This window comes from Symsagittifera roscoffensis, chromosome 1 (assembly GCF_963678635.1).
Source record: "Symsagittifera roscoffensis chromosome 1, txSymRosc1.1, whole genome shotgun sequence".
NCBI classification, from domain to species: Eukaryota; Metazoa; Xenacoelomorpha; order Acoela; family Convolutidae; genus Symsagittifera; species Symsagittifera roscoffensis.
Window position 1 is genome coordinate 84,237,958 of NC_087062.1, and position 17,041 is coordinate 84,254,998.

The window sequence follows — 17,041 nt, forward strand, 5'->3', positions numbered from 1 at the left end:
GAAACCAAAATCTTGGATTTGGACAGGTAGTATTCGAGAAAAGCTATAAAGTTTGAAAAAAAAAACTGTCAAAAAACTAAAAATTCGACTTTTTGAGTGACAGAACTACTCGTTTAAAAACACTGGTCTTAGCCTCTTATCTTGCCATAACCTGTATTTTAGATTAAAGCTAAAAACTTTAATTTTGGAGGGTAGTTTTTGAGAAAAACTAAAAAATCCGAAAATCTGGGTCGAAAATCTGGGTAACCCCCCACACAATTTTTCGAAGGCTACAGAAAATTGGGTGAGGTAAAAAGAGACTAGGGAATTATGCAGTCACACAGGGTAGTGGGGGGACTTCCCATTGGTACCACTTTTTTAAAATCAATTGAGTTATTTTTGAGAAAAACTATTTTTTTGAAAGTGAAAAATTTGCCAAAGCGTCTAAAAAAAACATAACCAACTAACAGTTGGACTAGAGTAATAAACGCAAGGTAACTGGAAAAAAAAACAGACATGTTTTTTCATGAGCCTTCAACTTTTGATTTTCGAAGAAAAAGTTAGATGACCTTAAAGCTCTTTGAATTTGTACAACAATTTATGATGGACACTTTTTTGTTAAAATTAACCCAATTTGAGAAAACTGGATCAATAGGTAAAACTTGTATTTCGCTAGGAAATATTCCTTCCTTTTAACAATGGAAATGCACTGAACTTGAAAAGAAATCACAAGTCAAACCGCGAAAAATCAAAACTGAGCGTGAAATTTTAAGACTTTTCCCCAAAAAAAAATTCAGCAAGACCTATAAAAGAGTACTCACTAGGTTCATTTCTCTTAAAGACCCCGATTCCAATAAATTTTTTCATAAAACCTGTTTTTATCAAACAGTAATTTTTTCAAAACTTTTTTATCAAACAAATTTGTGAAATCTGCATTTGGTACCAATGTACACTAAATTTGAGGGGAAACGCGCCGAGAAAAAAATGGATTTTTTTAAATTCTACGAAAAGTTTCTTCAAGCAGGAATAAAATGAAAATGAGAAAAATGAAGATTGCATTACGATATGTTTAAATGAAAATTATACACAGTATAAAAATAAACTCTTCCAAACTGAAATTTAATTTTTGTTTATTCTGAAAATCTATTAGCTATATTTTGGGCCATTTTCAGTTCATAAATAAGTAAATTCAGTCTTTCCTTCTCGACATTGAACGACACTTTCTCGTCTTCTGAGTTCGTACAATTAGACGTCGAAATTTCAACCAACACTGAGTCGCATTGGATAGCCTTATTTCCCCATTCGTTCGATTCAGAAGTTTCTACAAGATAGAAGTTAGGCTTTGCATCGCACTTGACGACTTTATTCATCCGGAGGCTGTTTTCTCTTAAGCTTTTCAGAATAGGATCTACACTTGACTGTTGCGCCTTTCCTAAAACAACCGAATGTTCTTTCGGCAATCCAAGTTGCTGCATTTCACTGACGAACTCTTCATTTTGAACTTGGTTTGCGATTGCTCCTTTGAGGAGAAACAAAATGGCCGCCAGAATTCCTTTGATGTCATCTTCGCTGTTTAATTTCGAATCACTCAAGTGTTTTTCTACCTTTTCTGAGTCAAATGTGTCATCGTTAGTTAGAAGCTTTACTGCTTGATTGCAGATCAGCTTCAATTTGACTGACGAGATTTTGGAGAGGTTGCTGATTTCAGCCAAAAGCCAATCAGGGCAATCCAAGTCACCACAGAACTTAAACTTCATCTGAAAACAATCAAATAAGCATGAAAGAATGATTTTTTGAAAAAGATGTTTTTTCTTCAAAATTTGACCTTGTTTTTTGTGCAGTTTCCTTGTTTGTTTTCAAGTTGAATTGAAACAGAAAACAGGAACTAATAGCATCATTGAGCTTTAAAACTCCAAATAACACGAAACTGAAAGTGAGTTAGTTAATCCATTATATCCAAGCTTCTTTTGAAAATAGGCTGAATTTAATGCATAAAAACTGACGACATACTCAGTCCAGTTTGTCTTGACCCCGAAGCAATTTTTTGTAGCCCAAATTAAAGGGCACACTCGGTTTCCTAAGAGCCTTCTTTTATGTACCTGATTTTTTGAGGTGAAAAGCCACCTTAGACTATATTCCTTCCCAACCTAAGTGGTGGTCGGAGAAATTAGCTACACCATTAAAACGCTAAAGCATTAACAACTTAGAAAAACTTCTGACATCTCTTTGGGTAACATTATCGAAATTGCTGAAAATAGTATCCATATTACGTTTCGCATACATCTGTAGACGATTTAGAAAAAATTTATTTCATTCAGTTCTTTTATTTGAAGCGAAGATAAACTTTTTGTATCCTGTGTACTTGCTGTAACGGAGAAATTATCAAAAACATAAAACGAATTGGACAAAGAGGGAACGGAACTTATCAATATCGAAGCAAAAATTTTTAAGCTAATGGAATTGTTTTATCGAAGCAGAAAACCTTTCTTTCTCCGATTTAATGTATGCTTTTTTAAATCCTTACACGTACCCAGTTTTTGTTAAAACAGTCCAAACATTTAACACAGAGGCGAAGCGGAGCTTCGCACTACTTGCGATACAACACAAACATTAAGAAAGACATAAGACCGAAAAAAATTGAAAGTTTTTGAAAAAAAACTAGGCTATAAACTTTCATGTCTCGATAGAAGTTCATTCCAGGCAAACATGCCCGAAAATTGAGTTTTAAAATTGCAACAACGGAATAAAATTTGCGAAAAGAAACAAAGCCGGCAATCTTTGAGCAGACACAACAAGAGCCGAAAAAAATATGATTTAAAAAAAAGTCCCACCTTAAACAACAATGATCAACACTTGCACTTGCAATTACATGAAAGATGTTTACAGCACAAGAAAAATCAGTGATGTAGCAACTAAGCCGACAATCTTTCAGCAGACACCAACTGAACCGAAAAAGATTTTATGAAATTTTTTTAAAAACTAATTCAAGTCCCCCTGAAATCAAAACAAACAAAACTTGCACTTGCAACTACAATGAAAATTGTCTACAGCACAAGCAAAAACCGTTGTGACAATTAAGCTGACAAAAATTGAGCCAAAAAACGGAAAATCAATAATTTTTTCTTCTCAGATTTTTTTTAAATTTCCTTGATCTGAAAAATACAAGGTCCGGCCACGACTCGAACCCAAGACTTTAGGGTGCAAGGGTAACTGATTTACCTCCAGGCCAAGGGGAGCAACCTGGAATGTAATAAAAAAGAATATTACTGAAAAGATGTCAGCTGCATAGAAAAGAAGTCAGCTGCCTTTTCTTCCTCCTCCTCGGCAAAGGATTCAACTAATTTTGTTAACCAGAAAAAGTCTATATTCCAGTTTGATAACACTTGCTAATCGCAAGCGTAAAAAAGCCGGAAAAAAAAACATTATAACTCATAAAAAGTCTTCCTCACCCTCAAAACACACCAACACCCACATACAAACTTATTTCACTCGTCGAAAGACGCAAAATGAGGCCATTAAGCCGATTAAATAAAGGCCGAAACCTATCGAGCGGAACAAAAAGTAAAAGAAAAAACAAAGCCGAGAAAAAGTTGTGGTCACGATAAACTACAAATACTAAGACTTTTAGCATTTTGTGCAATTCAGGGATGAGCATTATAATTAGGTTTTCCTTGATACTGCTCAAAAATAGGCCACTAAGCCGATAAAGTATCAGCCAAAATCATTCGGACAGAATAAAGCTTTTAGGCGAAAAAAAATAGAAAAACAAAAAATATATACGAAGTCAAGGTTGGTAAAATTACAAATAGCCGAAAAAATTACAACACTAAAAGCAAATACAATGTAACTTGCCTACAGCAAAAAAAAAATTAAGGTAAGGCAACTAAGCCGACAAAACATCAGCAGACAAATAATAAATCGACAACTTTTTGGAATGGAATATTTCCCGTTTGAAAAAACCAGGTCCTGTCAGATTCAAACCCAAGACATTTGCCGTCCCAGGCGTATTCGTTACCTTCAGACCAAGTGTCCGGAGACAAAAAAAGAATTTATTATGAAATGAATCTAAGTTTACCATTCCAAAAAACAATTTCACGTGCATTTTAAAATAAACCGTAAATCAAGCCGCCACAAAATTTCTTGTAAATAGTTTTTCCTACAAAAACGACCTGAATAAGTGACTGTTTTCTTACATGAAAAATGAATTTAAGTTTGAGTTAATTATATTGATCAGAGTGAAATCATAGCAATTGAAATCATGTCAGGAGTACATTTATTGTCCTTCAACATCAGAGATAAATTTGAGAACATTTGAACACCAAATGTTTCTTAATTTCAAGTAGGAGTCAAGTTTACATAATTATATCATTTCAAACCAAATACACCAGTAGCTTAACTGGAAACTCTTTAAATCAGAAACGGAACAATTGCTTTTCTGCCTTTAGGATACTGCGGAAACTCTTTCTTGTAGTTTCGATGTTTGCCAAGCGCCCAAACTGTCATCTGGTAGAACCCGAGCATGGTAAAAATACCCGCTGGCAAGCTCTGAGTCATCAAAGTAAAAGAGATCCAGATTCCAGCTTCATACGAGTAGTTTGGACACGACACCAACCTGAAGAGAAGCGTGAAAGGATTTCCAGTTGGGAAAGGAATTTTTCTCACTTTGCTTCCTGCCGGTCGTAGATTCCTCAAAGCCACATGGATGCTCAGGTTACCGAGAATGTTGAAAATGAACCCTGATAACCCGGCATATACCTGCATGTCCCCATACGATGGACCCTGGTACAATGGGTGATTGATAAAGTAACTGACAAAAGCAGCACATCCCCAGTAATAGGAGCAGTTTTTGAACAAATTCCGAACCGGCATGGTAGCATGAGAGAACCTATGAACAAAAATTGTTTCCAGAATTCTCTTAGCGTAGTGAACGCTCCAGCATACTGCCGCAAGGTGAACAACAGGAAGCATCTTTGCGTTTTTCAAGCTAGCTGCGCCGTAGAAAATGGTCGGCCTGAGGTAAAACAGAAGGTACACGAAGAGGGGTCCGGCATACTCGCAAATGAACACCGTGCTCCAACCCAACTGAGGTCCGAGGTCCTTGAAATAAACTTTAGACTCCGGTAGCGATGACACATTCATGTCATCCTTAAGCATCTTGCCATTAGGCTCACCTTTGATGCTTTGCCGGTCGGGGTAAAATTTGGGAAGTTCTTTCTCGATGGCTAGTTTTACTTGGCCAATATTAGCATCAGAAGGGACTTTGACTGTCGCTATCTTCTTGGCGGATCGCTGTGACAGGACCTCGATCTCCATTTGACCTGACAGACCGATCTGAAAAGATACATATTGATCGACTTGGTCAGTAAGTTGATTCAAAATAAGAAGCAAAACTTTCACTTGCTTATGCTGTGCGCAGCTTGATTAATTCAATGTCTAAGAACATTTTTGGTCTCATATGCGATTAAATCAAGTCTGCAACAAATTTAATTTATGCGTCTTATGATAGCAAACAGTTTTTCTTCATTCTGTACCAAACACAATCTTCATTATTTAAATACTTGCCATGAATGTCATAAATATACATTGGTTTTTCTGTCTTTTTTCACTTTTCCCTCTGGAAATACTCTCTCAAAGTGCGACGATAGGCGGTAACGAAGTAAGCTTAGTGGGACCTTACACAGATAACCATGGCTACTTGGTAGTTGAAAGCGGGGACCTTCGATACCCCATGCGAGAGATAAACAGATTCGCAGCTGTGCTCTTATGCCCTGCACTCTTCCCTGGCCAAGGTCGTACCCTGACTTGGTTTGGATACGCTCTCAATACTTCTTACTTCGAGACAGAAGAGACTAGATACTACACGCTTAAATGCCCACAAGGACAATCAGACTTGGCCTCTTGCCCTTTCGTCTCCCAAGGTGAGCAAAGTTGGACTCGTTAATCAGAAAATCGGAAATAAGATGAACCAAGTCAGGTGATTGAACGCTAATTTTGAGTTAACGAATAAACAATTAGTCGAAAAGAAACACCAATAACTAAAACGAGAAGGTCCGAAAAATGCCATGCTTTCCTAATCATCCGAGCTGTGAATGTTAACATATTAACTGCTGCTTGCCGATATTTCGTTGAGTACTCAGTAATGTTTTTTTTTTTCAGACGACACAACCCCTGTATCCGAAGGCCACCCCCCGAGGCGACCAGTGGCCTACATCAAGTGCATGACTGAGTACGAGAACAGCTACTGTCAGCTGGACGACGTCCTAGTTGTGGACAAGTGTAACTTCATCGGGGTCAATGTCATCCCTTTCTGGGATCTCTCCCGCATAATCCTATACTCTCTAGGAACAGTGCTCGTCATGGCAATCCTAGTCGCTTTCATCATAGTTTCACCCAGCCAACCCCCTACCTTCCAACTGGACGACTAGAATCTAACCTAAAATCCCTAGCTCTCGATCTCTCAAACCTAACCGATTTCTCAAATGCAATGGAAAGCTCACAATTACTAGACTAATAAACTTTGTTTTAGCTGAAAAAAATGTCGTTTAACTGAGATTTTTTTTTCTTATTGTTTGATTGTAAATAAACATACAAATAAACGGAAAACAAAGTTTTGAATCGCAGTTTCTCAATTAGCCATGACCGAAACCACCTTTATATCCAGCTAGCATACTTCTGGGAGGACCCGAATTCGATAGTTTTCGATCAAATGAATTATCGACCGGCGGAACGTGCCTTATTCCTCCGGGAACAAAATTTCTAGGAACAAATCGATTATCTGTTTGAGGCATAAAAACGGCAGGTGGCGGAGGCAGTAGATTTGGTCTGAGAGGAAGCACCCCGGTCACTTCCGGTTCAGTAGTTGAACTCCGTTGAAACTCGAGATGCTGCTCTTTGAAACTGTGCTCTGAAGTCATGACTTGTCCATCTGTAACCATTAGTTTTTCACCTGGTATGATCTTCACAGACACGAAACAGGGACAGATATCGGGGAAGTGGCGACTGTTCAAAAGTGACCGAAAGATCTCCTGTTCGTATTCTTCGCTTCTGTACATTTTGCGAACTCCTCTATCATTTCGAAGTCTGTCAGACTCCGAGACCTCTGCAAGTTTGCTTTCCAAGAACTTCTCTACCGGTTCAATCTTGCGATGTGGGATCAAAATTGTGAACTTCTTTTGATCCTCGAAATGCACACAGTCAATTTCTACTCTGTCCTCTTTCGTAATTTCCGGACGCAGCGGCTCCGGGAGAAGGTTTTGGCTTTCGGGAGGCAATACATACATGAGGTAGGCAAAGTTGGTCAGTGGTGTATCGGGTGGAAACCTGAATGAACAATTAGCAATTCCAGTTATGTCCGAGATCATAGGTCCATAGTCGAATGGATAGGCCCAGTCCCATGACGGGACATGCGACAATGTGGAGTCCATGATCCAGCAAAGAGTCTTCAATAGCCCCATTCCTGATTTGCGCACTTCGTGGTCTTCTGTGAACTTCAACTTGTATTTGTAGAATCCTATTCTGTAGTTGCTGAATTCAAGAGCTACGTTAGAATCTTCTGGGAAAGGTCTTAGGTCATACACAAAGCCATAAATGTCTCTTCGAGCTCTTAACTGTGCGTCTTCGTGACTGTATCCCTTGTTAGCAATGAGCTCAGACCGATATTTTAGCATTTTAGGAATCACAGAATGCTCAAAAACTTTTCCCTCTAAAAGAGACAACTTGTCGAAAAATTCACACAGCTCAACAAAATTCACTTTTTTATCATGAGTGATCAAATAGTCTTTCATCGATGGAACACATGCTTTATAGCAATTCAGCACAGGCTCAAGACAATTTCTGTTAAATAGCAAAGGAATTTGAGGAAAATAAGAGCTTCCAGATAAATGGCACAAAAGAGCAAAATCAGCACACAATCGGTCCGTATCCAATGTTATATTGCTTTTGCTCGTTTCAAAAACATTCCTAAAATTACTCGTCAATCTTGCTCCGAATTCTTTTATTGGTAATTTTTGGTAAGTTTTCCTTTCGGGGTTGATTTCCAAGTCGGTCGAATCGGTAAACAAAATGTGAACATCTAAGCTTTTCAGGCAGCTTGAAAGTACTATCGTCTCTGCGTCTTCGGAAAATATTGCAAACTTAGAGGTTTTATCGGCTTTTTGTCCTTCCTGCCGTAAATAGCTCACGATTTTTTGCTTCGACTCTCCCGGAACATCATGACCGGATAAAAACACGTCCAAATTTTGCCAGTCCGAGTCGGAATTGATCTTGTCGACAATCCAATATTCGATGTTTCGCTGTAACTCCAACATAAAAGACGATCCGGCGTGTACGCTATTTGGATCAAACACATTTGGGGGTATCTGCGAGTCCATTCTTGCAGCAAACAGTTTCACTTTCAGCTGCGATGTTCTCTGAGCAGTCAAATAAGCGTTCTTACGAGTCCGTATTGCGGCAGCTTGGGGTTCCACACCTTGCATTGCAATGTAGAACAACTTAGTCGGTCGAAAAAGAGTGAAAATCGTTTCGATGTAGTGCAGACAATAGTCAATAACATCGTGATTCGGTATAAACAGATTGGTAATCTCATTGTTATTTATGGACTTGGATGAATTAACTATAACATGTTGCATGTCGATGAATACGTGATCGAACGTTTGAGCAGGAACTTTATCCTGGGGGACTTTCTGGATGATATCCGGGAAAGCTCCCGTAATCCATTCATGTAGACCACAAAGTGACATTTTGAACCTAAAACATTATCTTTCAGGAACTTCGCTGTCATGGATATTACATTAAGGACACAAATTTTGATAAAAATAAGGATACAATAAGAATACAAAGTCAAAAATAAATATATACCGAATTAGAGGTAATCTGAAAAAACTTGGCGCTGGGTTCTGATACAGTTTATAAACGGTTGCGCAAAAAGGAAACTAGATAAAATCATGGTTAGAAAAATTGCTAGAGTAAATCATCATTTGCAATTACAACAAGGATAGCCGATTACTGTGCAAATATAACAGAATGCTCTCCGACCATAGTCTTAGAAATGCAACTTTTTTTTCCAAATTAGTGTCGTTTTTTTGTGTGGTGTGATAAAAGAACCTGCACTAAAAAAGCATAAATTATGTATACTAGCGCATGACTCGCACCTGCGGTGCTTCAAATAGATAGTTGAACGTAAAGATCTTCCAAAAGCATGTACTAAAACAGCGATATTTAGTGAAACCGTGAAGATAAACTGGGCTATCAGGGGTTTCTTTTCCATAAAAAACGCCACATTTCGAAGACAAAAACTTAAAGAAGAAATTAGAGGACAGAATTGCTGCCCTATTTTGTTGCCTGACAGCATCCCAACATAGAGTAAAGAAATTATCAACAACACCGCCCTCCAACTCTCAAATTAAGAATTAGGTGAAAGGTGGTTCAGTAGCTTAGATTTGAAAAACGCTTACAGTCAGCTAAAACTATGCGACGATACGAGTACACAAGGTAATTTCAGCATAGTAGGTGGTAAAACTATCGAAACCTATCGTTTTTAACGGGATTCTATGGGTTGGAAGACATGTCAAACGAATTCCCACGGGTAATGGATTCGTTGATAAAAGACATACCGTTTACCAACTGCTAAATTGAACACTTATTAATTTCAGTTTAATTTTAGGACGGAGATTGTTGACTTGGCCTTCTTAGAGCAACGATTGTTCACATGGGCCAACGTACTTTTTAGGGCTCAAAGTTTTAAACGTCGATCTCGGAAACGTAAAGCTGTTGAGCAAATAACTGTTCTCAGCTCAACTTTTGAAAACGAATGCTCGATGTTTTTTTAGTTTCTAAAAAAAGTAAAAAAAAAATCGTGAGAAATGTCATATCTAGGAAGCAAAAAAGATTTGCTCAGTAAAATCTAGAGGCCAGAACAGTACCCTGACAGCATCCCCTGAATGTAGCCCGACCATTAAGGTTGAGATCGCTTAGTTTTTTCTAAATGAAGATTTTTGAAAAAATCAAAATCAGAAATCACATCACGGAAACAAAAACGAATTGAACAATCATTTTCAAAGACCACATTTGCAACGCCGATGCGTAACAAAAAACTCACCTCCCGTTTTATGGTTGTAAATTTGAACTTAACTTATTTTTTTTTCAAAGCAATAATATAAAACGCCACAACTCGGACAGCTTGCAACCTCTAGACAGCTTCCCACTTTAGTCTTGAGAATTTCAAGATTCGTTAATTTTTTTTATATCTTCTTAATCAACATTTTTTAAATCTAAGTTGTTTGAAAAAAAAAGATTAAATCATGAAAACCGCCATATCACGAAAATTCAAAGATTTGAGCAGTCAAATTTGGACAGCATATTTGCAACCCCTGAGTTTACCCAAGCAGCTTCCCACAATAGCCTTGCGAATTTCAAAATCTTAAATTTAAAAAATCATACAAAAAACGCCATATCTAGGAAACCAAAATTGCTTAGGCGTTCATACTTGGAAACCAGATTTAAACCCCTGACAGCACGCACCGCACTACAGGGTTGAGAATTTCATGTTCGGTAATTTTTTGAATATCTACGTTTTTTTGAAAAGAAAACAGTAAAACAACACATTAACTCGAAAACCAAAGGGATTTGCGCAGTCGTACTTGGACGCCGGCTTGGTTGAAATCTCTGAAAGTACGCTGACAGCATGCCACTATAGGATTGAGAAGTTTTAGTCAAATTTGGACAGCATATTTGCAACCCCTGAGTTTACCCAAGCAGCTTCCCACAATAGCCTTGCGAATTTCAAAATCTTAAATTTAAAAAATCATACAAAAAACGCCATATCTAGGAAACCAAAATTGCTTAGGCGTTCATACTTGGAAACCAGATTTAAACCCCTGACAGCACGCACCGCACTACAGGGTTGAGAATTTCATGTTCGGTAATTTTTTGAATATCTACGTTTTTTTGAAAAGAAAACAGTAAAACAACACATTAACTCGAAAACCAAAGGGATTTGCGCAGTCGTACTTGGACGCCGGCTTGGTTGAAATCTCTGAAAGTACGCTGACAGCATGCCACTATAGGATTGAGAATTTCAAGCTCCGTTAGTTTTTCTGTATCTTATTATCTCGAAAACCAAAAAAAATTGAGCATCACACTTGGAATCCAGAATTGCAACCCCTGAGTTTACCCTGACAGCACCCCACTAACCCACTACAGGGTGAGAATTTCAGGTTCGGCTATTTTTTTATTTCTACGTTTTTTGAAAAATAATCATAAAAAATCAAAAAGCACCATATCTCGTAAACCAAACGGATTTGCTCAGTCATACTTGGACGCCAGATTTGCAATCCTTAAACGTACTCTGAGAGCACGCCACAATAAATCTGAGAAACTAAAATGTTATTAAATAAATTGTGAAACAAAAACTAAATAGTTTTACGTTGCGAATATAGGAAAAGTGTAGAGTGAGAGCATTATCGCTCCAACAGATTTTAAAACGTCGGTTGAGTATGCATTTTAACCCTCGCAATATTTTGGCCATATAACAGACCAAATTAATACGTTGAAAAAGCTTAGACATGTCAATATAAGGACTTCTTAAACATGTGTCAAAAGAAACGCCTATTAAAAAAATGCACAGATGTATAAATAGATAGATAGATTCGACAGTCATACTCGAATAGACTAATTGAAAAACAGTTTGTAGAAAAATAATTAGGAAAACTGAAACAATTTCATCAACATTTGCAATCACAGCAAGGATAGCCGGTTACTGCGCAAAAAGCACAGAATTTGCCAGCCATAGTCTTAAAATTTTTGATTTTTTTCCAAATTTCTTTTTCCGAGTGGTGTGATAAAAAGATCTGAACCAAAAAATAGAAATTAGGCACAATCGACAGCCATAGTCAAAGTATCAAAAGGAAAACAAATTCTGTAGAAAAAATGACAAGAAAAAAAGAAAAATTTCTTCTAAAATTAACTTTACTCGAGAAAAACTAACTTTTCACAGCTTAAGCTAAGCTTATATAGGCAATTGTGAGCCTTGTAACCTTGTTTTGACAAACAAATTAGCTCGAAATAAGACCGAAAATCAAAATTTCAAACCGGTTTTTCTCAATACGTTCCGATGCTTATTAGTGGCACCATATTTTGCGTGGGAAACAAAAAAACTAAAACGGTCGGAACAATGAATATTGGTTTTAACTCGTTAAAAATCGGTTAAGGTAACTCAGCCGATAAAACATGAGCAAAGTCCGACAATTCGATTTTTTTTCAATTTCATCCATTTCGAAAAAAAGGCCCTTATAACTCCACTCATTAGGGCATAAAATGGATGCTTCTGGAGTAGTATGGGAAAAAAAGAGCCGACAGACATAACCTGATTGTTAATTATTCAAACGTAACTATGCTATGACTAAATTGCATGATCTCATCGTTCAAATTGTAATACACGTGTAATTTTCGCTCAACTGCATTGTTTCTTCACAGAGGCGAAGTTCCACTTCACATACACAAGCAAAAATATGACCGATAACGCTACTGAGAAAAACTGAATGAGTAAAAATTTGAGTCTACAAAATATCCTAAAAGACGCACGCCAATTATGAGCCTGCTAAGCAACATAATTTCTAAGTGACGCAAGCCAATTATGACGCATTAGCAGTACTAGTCAATGTTAATAAAAGAAATTTACCAAATAACATTCCTCAATTTATAGAGTGGACGCATTTTACCTAGTATACGAAATAATTCATTAAAAACAGCCGACCCTGCCCAGGTTCGAACCCTCTTATTTTGTTGTCGTCTCCTTCCCTACCTCTACGCTACAGATCCACGATACCTTGAAGCTAAGGAGCTATTTCTAATATCCTTAGCATTGGCTGTACTTAATAGCTGTTTATTAATCAAAATGAACACATTTTGTCGCAACAATATTTGCGTCGCAACAATATTTGCGACTTAGGTTGAAAAAAAAGAGTTCATACTATAAAACAAGATTTGCGTTTGACACAATCACGATTCACTGCCAATTGGAGAGAATTCGACATGTTCATCAATTATTACAAACTACTTTCTGCTCTTTTTCCTCCCCAGTGGTTAGACTGATTAGGCTGTGGCAAACATATTTGGTCTTCGTATTAAACCTTTCAAAACCCCTCGTTACACCGTCAATATGATGCTTATGTGAGGCCAGGGAAAAAGAAGGCTCTTTTCAATTTCCCACGCCTCTCGTAAAATTACAAAATAAAGTTGTTCACAGGGCATTTTGCATGAACAAAATATTGTAAAAATTTGTTCGCCTGTTCATGCTGACACGTTTTATTGCAGTTTATAACATGAAAAAACATTTTAAATAGATTTTAATCAAATTAATATAAGAAAAAATTAGAGGCGGGGAACCGGAAAACAGCCAAAAAGACAAAGAGCACGATTATAAATCTTACTCAATCCACTTAGTCTATTACAACAAGGCGATATTACATTAAAAAGCATCTCAAGCACTCAAAACACAAAATAGAATCAGCTGTAAATTAAAGAATTAGCATTATCCAGTTTCATATCATATCCATTGAGCATTTTATTTTCGAAAATGGTTGCTACAGCGTGAACGAACTCTTCTGAATGCGGAAGTCTGAATTTCGGGTGCATTCGGCCTTGAATAAAATTCATCTTCATATTGTCAGACCAAATTTCTTCTACTTTATCAGTGTCAAAATACCCGGTGGAAATTGAGCAGACGCGTATTCCTAACGCCGCTAGTTCCCTTGAAGCTGGAACAGTCATACTTTTAACAGCTCCTTTCGACGAAGTATATGACGTCATAAGTTCATGACCTTCGTAAAGCAGAGTTTTATTAATAAAAACCACATCTTTATTTTCTTCGGTTACATCTTGACTATCTAACTCTTTAACAAATGTTGCTAGAACGTTGAAACTACCTATTGTATTTACAGTGAAGGGTTTCCAAAAATATTCAAATGAATTCGCCTTTCCGTGTTTTTTGTTAAACAGTTTAAGCGCGTGACTCTGACTAGCACAGTTCAGGCATAGATTGTATCTCAAATTGAAAGCTTCAAATCCTTTCTTCAGAGCAACTTCAATATTCTCCCTTTCTGTGACAGAGCCTACTACAAATTGACAAGATGGACCTAAATCCTGAGCCAAGTACTGTCCAAATTCGATATCGGTATCCATCACGGCAACTTTTCCTCCGTTCTGAACAATTGCACTCGCCGTAGCACGCCCCAAGCCGGTTGCTCCGCCGGGAATAAAAGCCACAGCTTTGCTGAGGCTCTTTACGGCTGAGTTCATTTGATTTCTACTAATTTGGCCTGCGAAATTTGTTAAAACGAGGGAGAAACTATTCAAAAACAGATTCAAACACAAATCATTCTGACAATCTGAAAAAAAAATTGAAAAAAAATAGAGCCTCTGCTTTTTCTAGAAAATTCTGGTTATCTATTTTGTTTGGACCACGTAATGAAAAGGAACTGGCAACGAGGTTTAACTTCAATGAGAACACATCATGTTTAATCACTTTCAGTCCCCCCTTTAAAGACGCCTGTGACACAAATATTTTAATTTTAGAAATAAATATTCAGGACGGGGGGGGGGGTGGTTAAAAACTGTTTTTTTTTTCAAAAATCTTCCATAGCGGTATTTTAGGCACATTTTCATAAATCAAATCTGGGAAAATATGGTATGCTTGGTGTCTACTTGGTCCACCTGAACAGATCGGCAAAAAATTACACTTCTAGGAAACTTGCTCTCGCAAAAACCGTAGATTTTTCCCTATTCTGTGCTATTAGTAACCAGAAAACTCTGTTTCTCTCTCTAGAAAAAGTCTTGAGTTATAATCTTTATCTTAGTCATTAAAATAGTCTAAATTCATTCAATATCCATGATTTAATATCATCTATCTGTGGGTAGAAATTACAATATACGATCACTATACATTTATGTAAGGTAATAAAACAACAACGACACTGATCGGATTGCGAGACATCCCAGGTGAGAATATGGAACTGATAGAAAACAAGCAATCTAACATTTAATGGAAAACTCATATATCATCGCTAGAGCATTTGAGAATAATTTGCTTTTGATTTGGACTTTCATGGTACTTGTAAGAAAAAATTATGACGGAATCTCCCAAACGCTCATATTGCAATGATTAAAGCATTTAATAATTCATATGAAAACATAGCAGTAATATTTCAATTTTTCAATAATTATTTCCACGAATGAACTTATAACGGATCAATGGAACAAAAAGTCACTTGGGTCTTGATTTGTTATCTGAGCGAAGTGGCGCAATACATCTTTCTTTGTGATAATTCCTAGCAGTCTGCCATTGTTTGTAACCAGCAACGTTCGAAGTCCCAATTTAACAAACACGTCCATAATTGTATCCATTGGCGTTTGAACTGTAATTTGGAACGGGCTCAGTTCTACAATTTTTCTCAGTTTCAGCGGCGAGGGTCCCAAGTTTTGAGACTCATCATAAGGAATTTCAGATGTGAAATAGACTTTAGACTGGCTCACGACATTTGGATTAATATCCTGGGCGTTTTTCAACGCAAGCAGCAGATCCCGTCTTAAGACGTAACCGCATAGCCTGTATGTTTCGCGGTCCAGAACCAACGGGAACCCATTGAATTTTGTACTCTGGGCCATTGTCGTGACCTGTTCGAAGGTCATGTCATCCAGGGTCAACACCTGAAGTGGTGGGTCACTCGGTCGGGGTTTCATGATGTCACCCGCAGCCAATGACTGCTGGGAGTGTGTTTCTTGCTTGTTGTCCAGGAACGGGTATCCATTTAGACGAATGTGCTCATCGTAGATTCCGTGTTTGCAGATACTATCTCCCACCCACTTAGCTGTCATTGTTGCCACCATCAATGGGACAATGTACAGCAAGCCACCTAAACATGAATTGGAGAAACATCCAGAATCGCACTAAGATATCATTGCATTATTCATGCTTCAAGAGTTCGATCAAGCAAATAACACACGATTAAATGCGTAACCTTACTATCATTAAATCGATCGAATTGGAAGCGAGAGAATCGAAAGGTAACAAAAATAAATTCTCTCATCTCTTAATTCCAATTATTTCACAGCCAGTAGAAAATTGACGATACGAAGACTAGATTGCATCAGATGGTATTTTAATACAAAGTATTTCTCCATCGTGACTGTTTTTTCCTTCAACGTTTGAAAATTGGAACCGTTTTGAAATCGGTACACTTACGAAGCTAGCTATTTGCGAATATGAATCAAATTGAATATCCTAATTATATTAAGAAATCAAGCACGAGTCCGATAGCTTCACCATGCCTACTAAATTTCACTAAAAACTATTAAAAAACTACGAAAGAAGCTGATGTTTTGAAACACCAAAGCAGGTCGCTGCGCAAAGTGTGACAAACGTTTTTCTTTTCTAAGCGAGATTCTTTTTTTTTAAAGTGAAAATATTAGTAACCTGTAAGTTCGAACATGATGACTACTAGACTGACAGTCATCCTTGTCACGCCTGCGAGGACAGCTGCGGCACCCACCATCGCATAGAAACCAGGCGTGATGCAGTCGAATGTTGAGGTGCAGTCCTCGTTGAAGGGGTAGACGTCTGGGTTGTGGTATGCTATCTGCTGCAGAGTGATGCCCAAAATTCGACCAAAGATAGCACCCACTGCCATGCTTGGGATGAAGAGACCGGCTGGGATCTTCAATCCGAATGTGAACACAGTCAGGACACCTGAAACGACCCAGTTATCATTTGTGAAACAATCGAGGGACTTTCCCAGTCTATGACAAAAAAAAGTATACCAACCCCACCCCACATTGTGATTTTACTATTATTGGGGGGGGGGGGGGGGGGGGGTTACTTTTTTTCTTGGTTTGGGGTTCCCTATTATTAAAATTAGCCATAATCTCATCAACTAGGGACACAGTTAGTAGAAGCAGTAACCGTAAAGTGAACAAGCTCAAGTTTTGTTTTTGAAACCGAATAGGGGTGCCTACGACTAACGAGTTTCAGAAATTATGAGTGATGAGTTTGAACTAACTTCTTCTTTAA

At 37.6% G+C, this 17,041-nt stretch overlaps 7 protein-coding genes across 7 annotated transcripts in view; 1 reads left to right on the forward strand and 6 right to left on the reverse strand.

Annotated features, from left to right (window-relative positions):
• Positions 1–17,041, reverse strand: part of LOC134851282 (uncharacterized) — a 534,247-nt gene that overhangs the window by 494,132 nt on the left and 23,074 nt on the right. The gene's annotated exons all lie outside the window — the stretch shown is intronic.
• Positions 1,018–1,736, reverse strand: LOC134857128 (COMM domain-containing protein 4-like). The gene has a single exon (XM_063873501.1). The coding sequence runs from the start codon at positions 1,734–1,736 to the stop codon at positions 1,110–1,112; it is 627 nt and encodes a 208-aa protein (XP_063729571.1). The 3' UTR covers positions 1,018–1,109.
• Positions 4,185–5,307, reverse strand: LOC134857130 (very-long-chain enoyl-CoA reductase-like). Its single transcript, XM_063873502.1, has one exon. The coding sequence runs from the start codon at positions 5,290–5,292 to the stop codon at positions 4,387–4,389; it is 906 nt and encodes a 301-aa protein (XP_063729572.1). The 5' UTR covers positions 5,293–5,307; the 3' UTR covers positions 4,185–4,386.
• LOC134851257 (uncharacterized) lies at positions 5,391–6,599 on the forward strand. Its single transcript, XM_063867261.1, has 2 exons — positions 5,391–5,897; positions 6,136–6,599. Exons 1-2 carry the CDS (start codon positions 5,543–5,545, stop codon positions 6,402–6,404), a joined length of 624 nt encoding a protein of 207 aa, XP_063723331.1. The 5' UTR covers positions 5,391–5,542; the 3' UTR covers positions 6,405–6,599.
• On the reverse strand, positions 6,609–8,717 carry LOC134840274 (uncharacterized). Its single transcript, XM_063856028.1, has 2 exons — positions 8,160–8,717; positions 6,609–7,610 (listed from the first exon to the last, which is right to left on the reverse strand). The coding sequence occupies exons 1-2, from the start codon at positions 8,715–8,717 to the stop codon at positions 6,609–6,611; spliced, it is 1,560 nt and encodes a 519-aa protein (XP_063712098.1).
• On the reverse strand, positions 13,483–14,274 carry LOC134840284 (3-hydroxyacyl-CoA dehydrogenase type-2-like). The gene has a single exon (XM_063856039.1). It carries the CDS (start codon positions 14,272–14,274, stop codon positions 13,483–13,485), a length of 792 nt encoding a protein of 263 aa, XP_063712109.1.
• LOC134851292 (H(+)/Cl(-) exchange transporter 4-like) overlaps positions 14,809–17,041 on the reverse strand; it is a 33,772-nt gene continuing 31,539 nt past the window's right edge. Inside the window, exons 8-9 of the mRNA XM_063867310.1 lie at positions 16,448–16,720; positions 14,809–15,887 (exon numbers count right to left, since the gene is read on the reverse strand). Coding sequence (XP_063723380.1) covers positions 15,223–15,887; positions 16,448–16,720 — 938 coding nt within the window. The 3' untranslated portion in view covers positions 14,809–15,222. The remainder of the gene's footprint in view (positions 15,888–16,447; positions 16,721–17,041) is intronic.

What these genes read in the sequence shown, in the direction of transcription:
- LOC134857128 (XM_063873501.1), bottom strand. Translation starts at nt 1,736, where the DNA reads ATGAAGTTTAAGTTCTGTGGTGACTTGGATTGCCCTGATTGGCTTTTG.
- LOC134857130 (XM_063873502.1), bottom strand. Translation starts at nt 5,292, where the DNA reads ATGGAGATCGAGGTCCTGTCACAGCGATCCGCCAAGAAGATAGCGACA.
- LOC134851257 (XM_063867261.1), top strand. Translation starts at nt 5,543, where the DNA reads ATGAATGTCATAAATATACATTGGTTTTTCTGTCTTTTTTCACTTTTC. An exon ending in TTGCCCTTTCGTCTCCCAAG is followed by an intron (nt 5,898 to 6,135) that starts GTGAGCAAAGTT and finishes TTTTTTTTTCAG; the next exon opens with ACGACACAACCCCTGTATCC.
- LOC134840274 (XM_063856028.1), bottom strand. Translation starts at nt 8,717, where the DNA reads ATGTCACTTTGTGGTCTACATGAATGGATTACGGGAGCTTTCCCGGAT. An exon ending in GAGAGTCGAAGCAAAAAATC is followed by an intron (nt 7,611 to 8,159) that starts GTGAGCTATTTA and finishes ATTGCTAACAAG; the next exon opens with GGATACAGTCACGAAGACGC.
- LOC134840284 (XM_063856039.1), bottom strand. Translation starts at nt 14,274, where the DNA reads ATGAACTCAGCCGTAAAGAGCCTCAGCAAAGCTGTGGCTTTTATTCCC.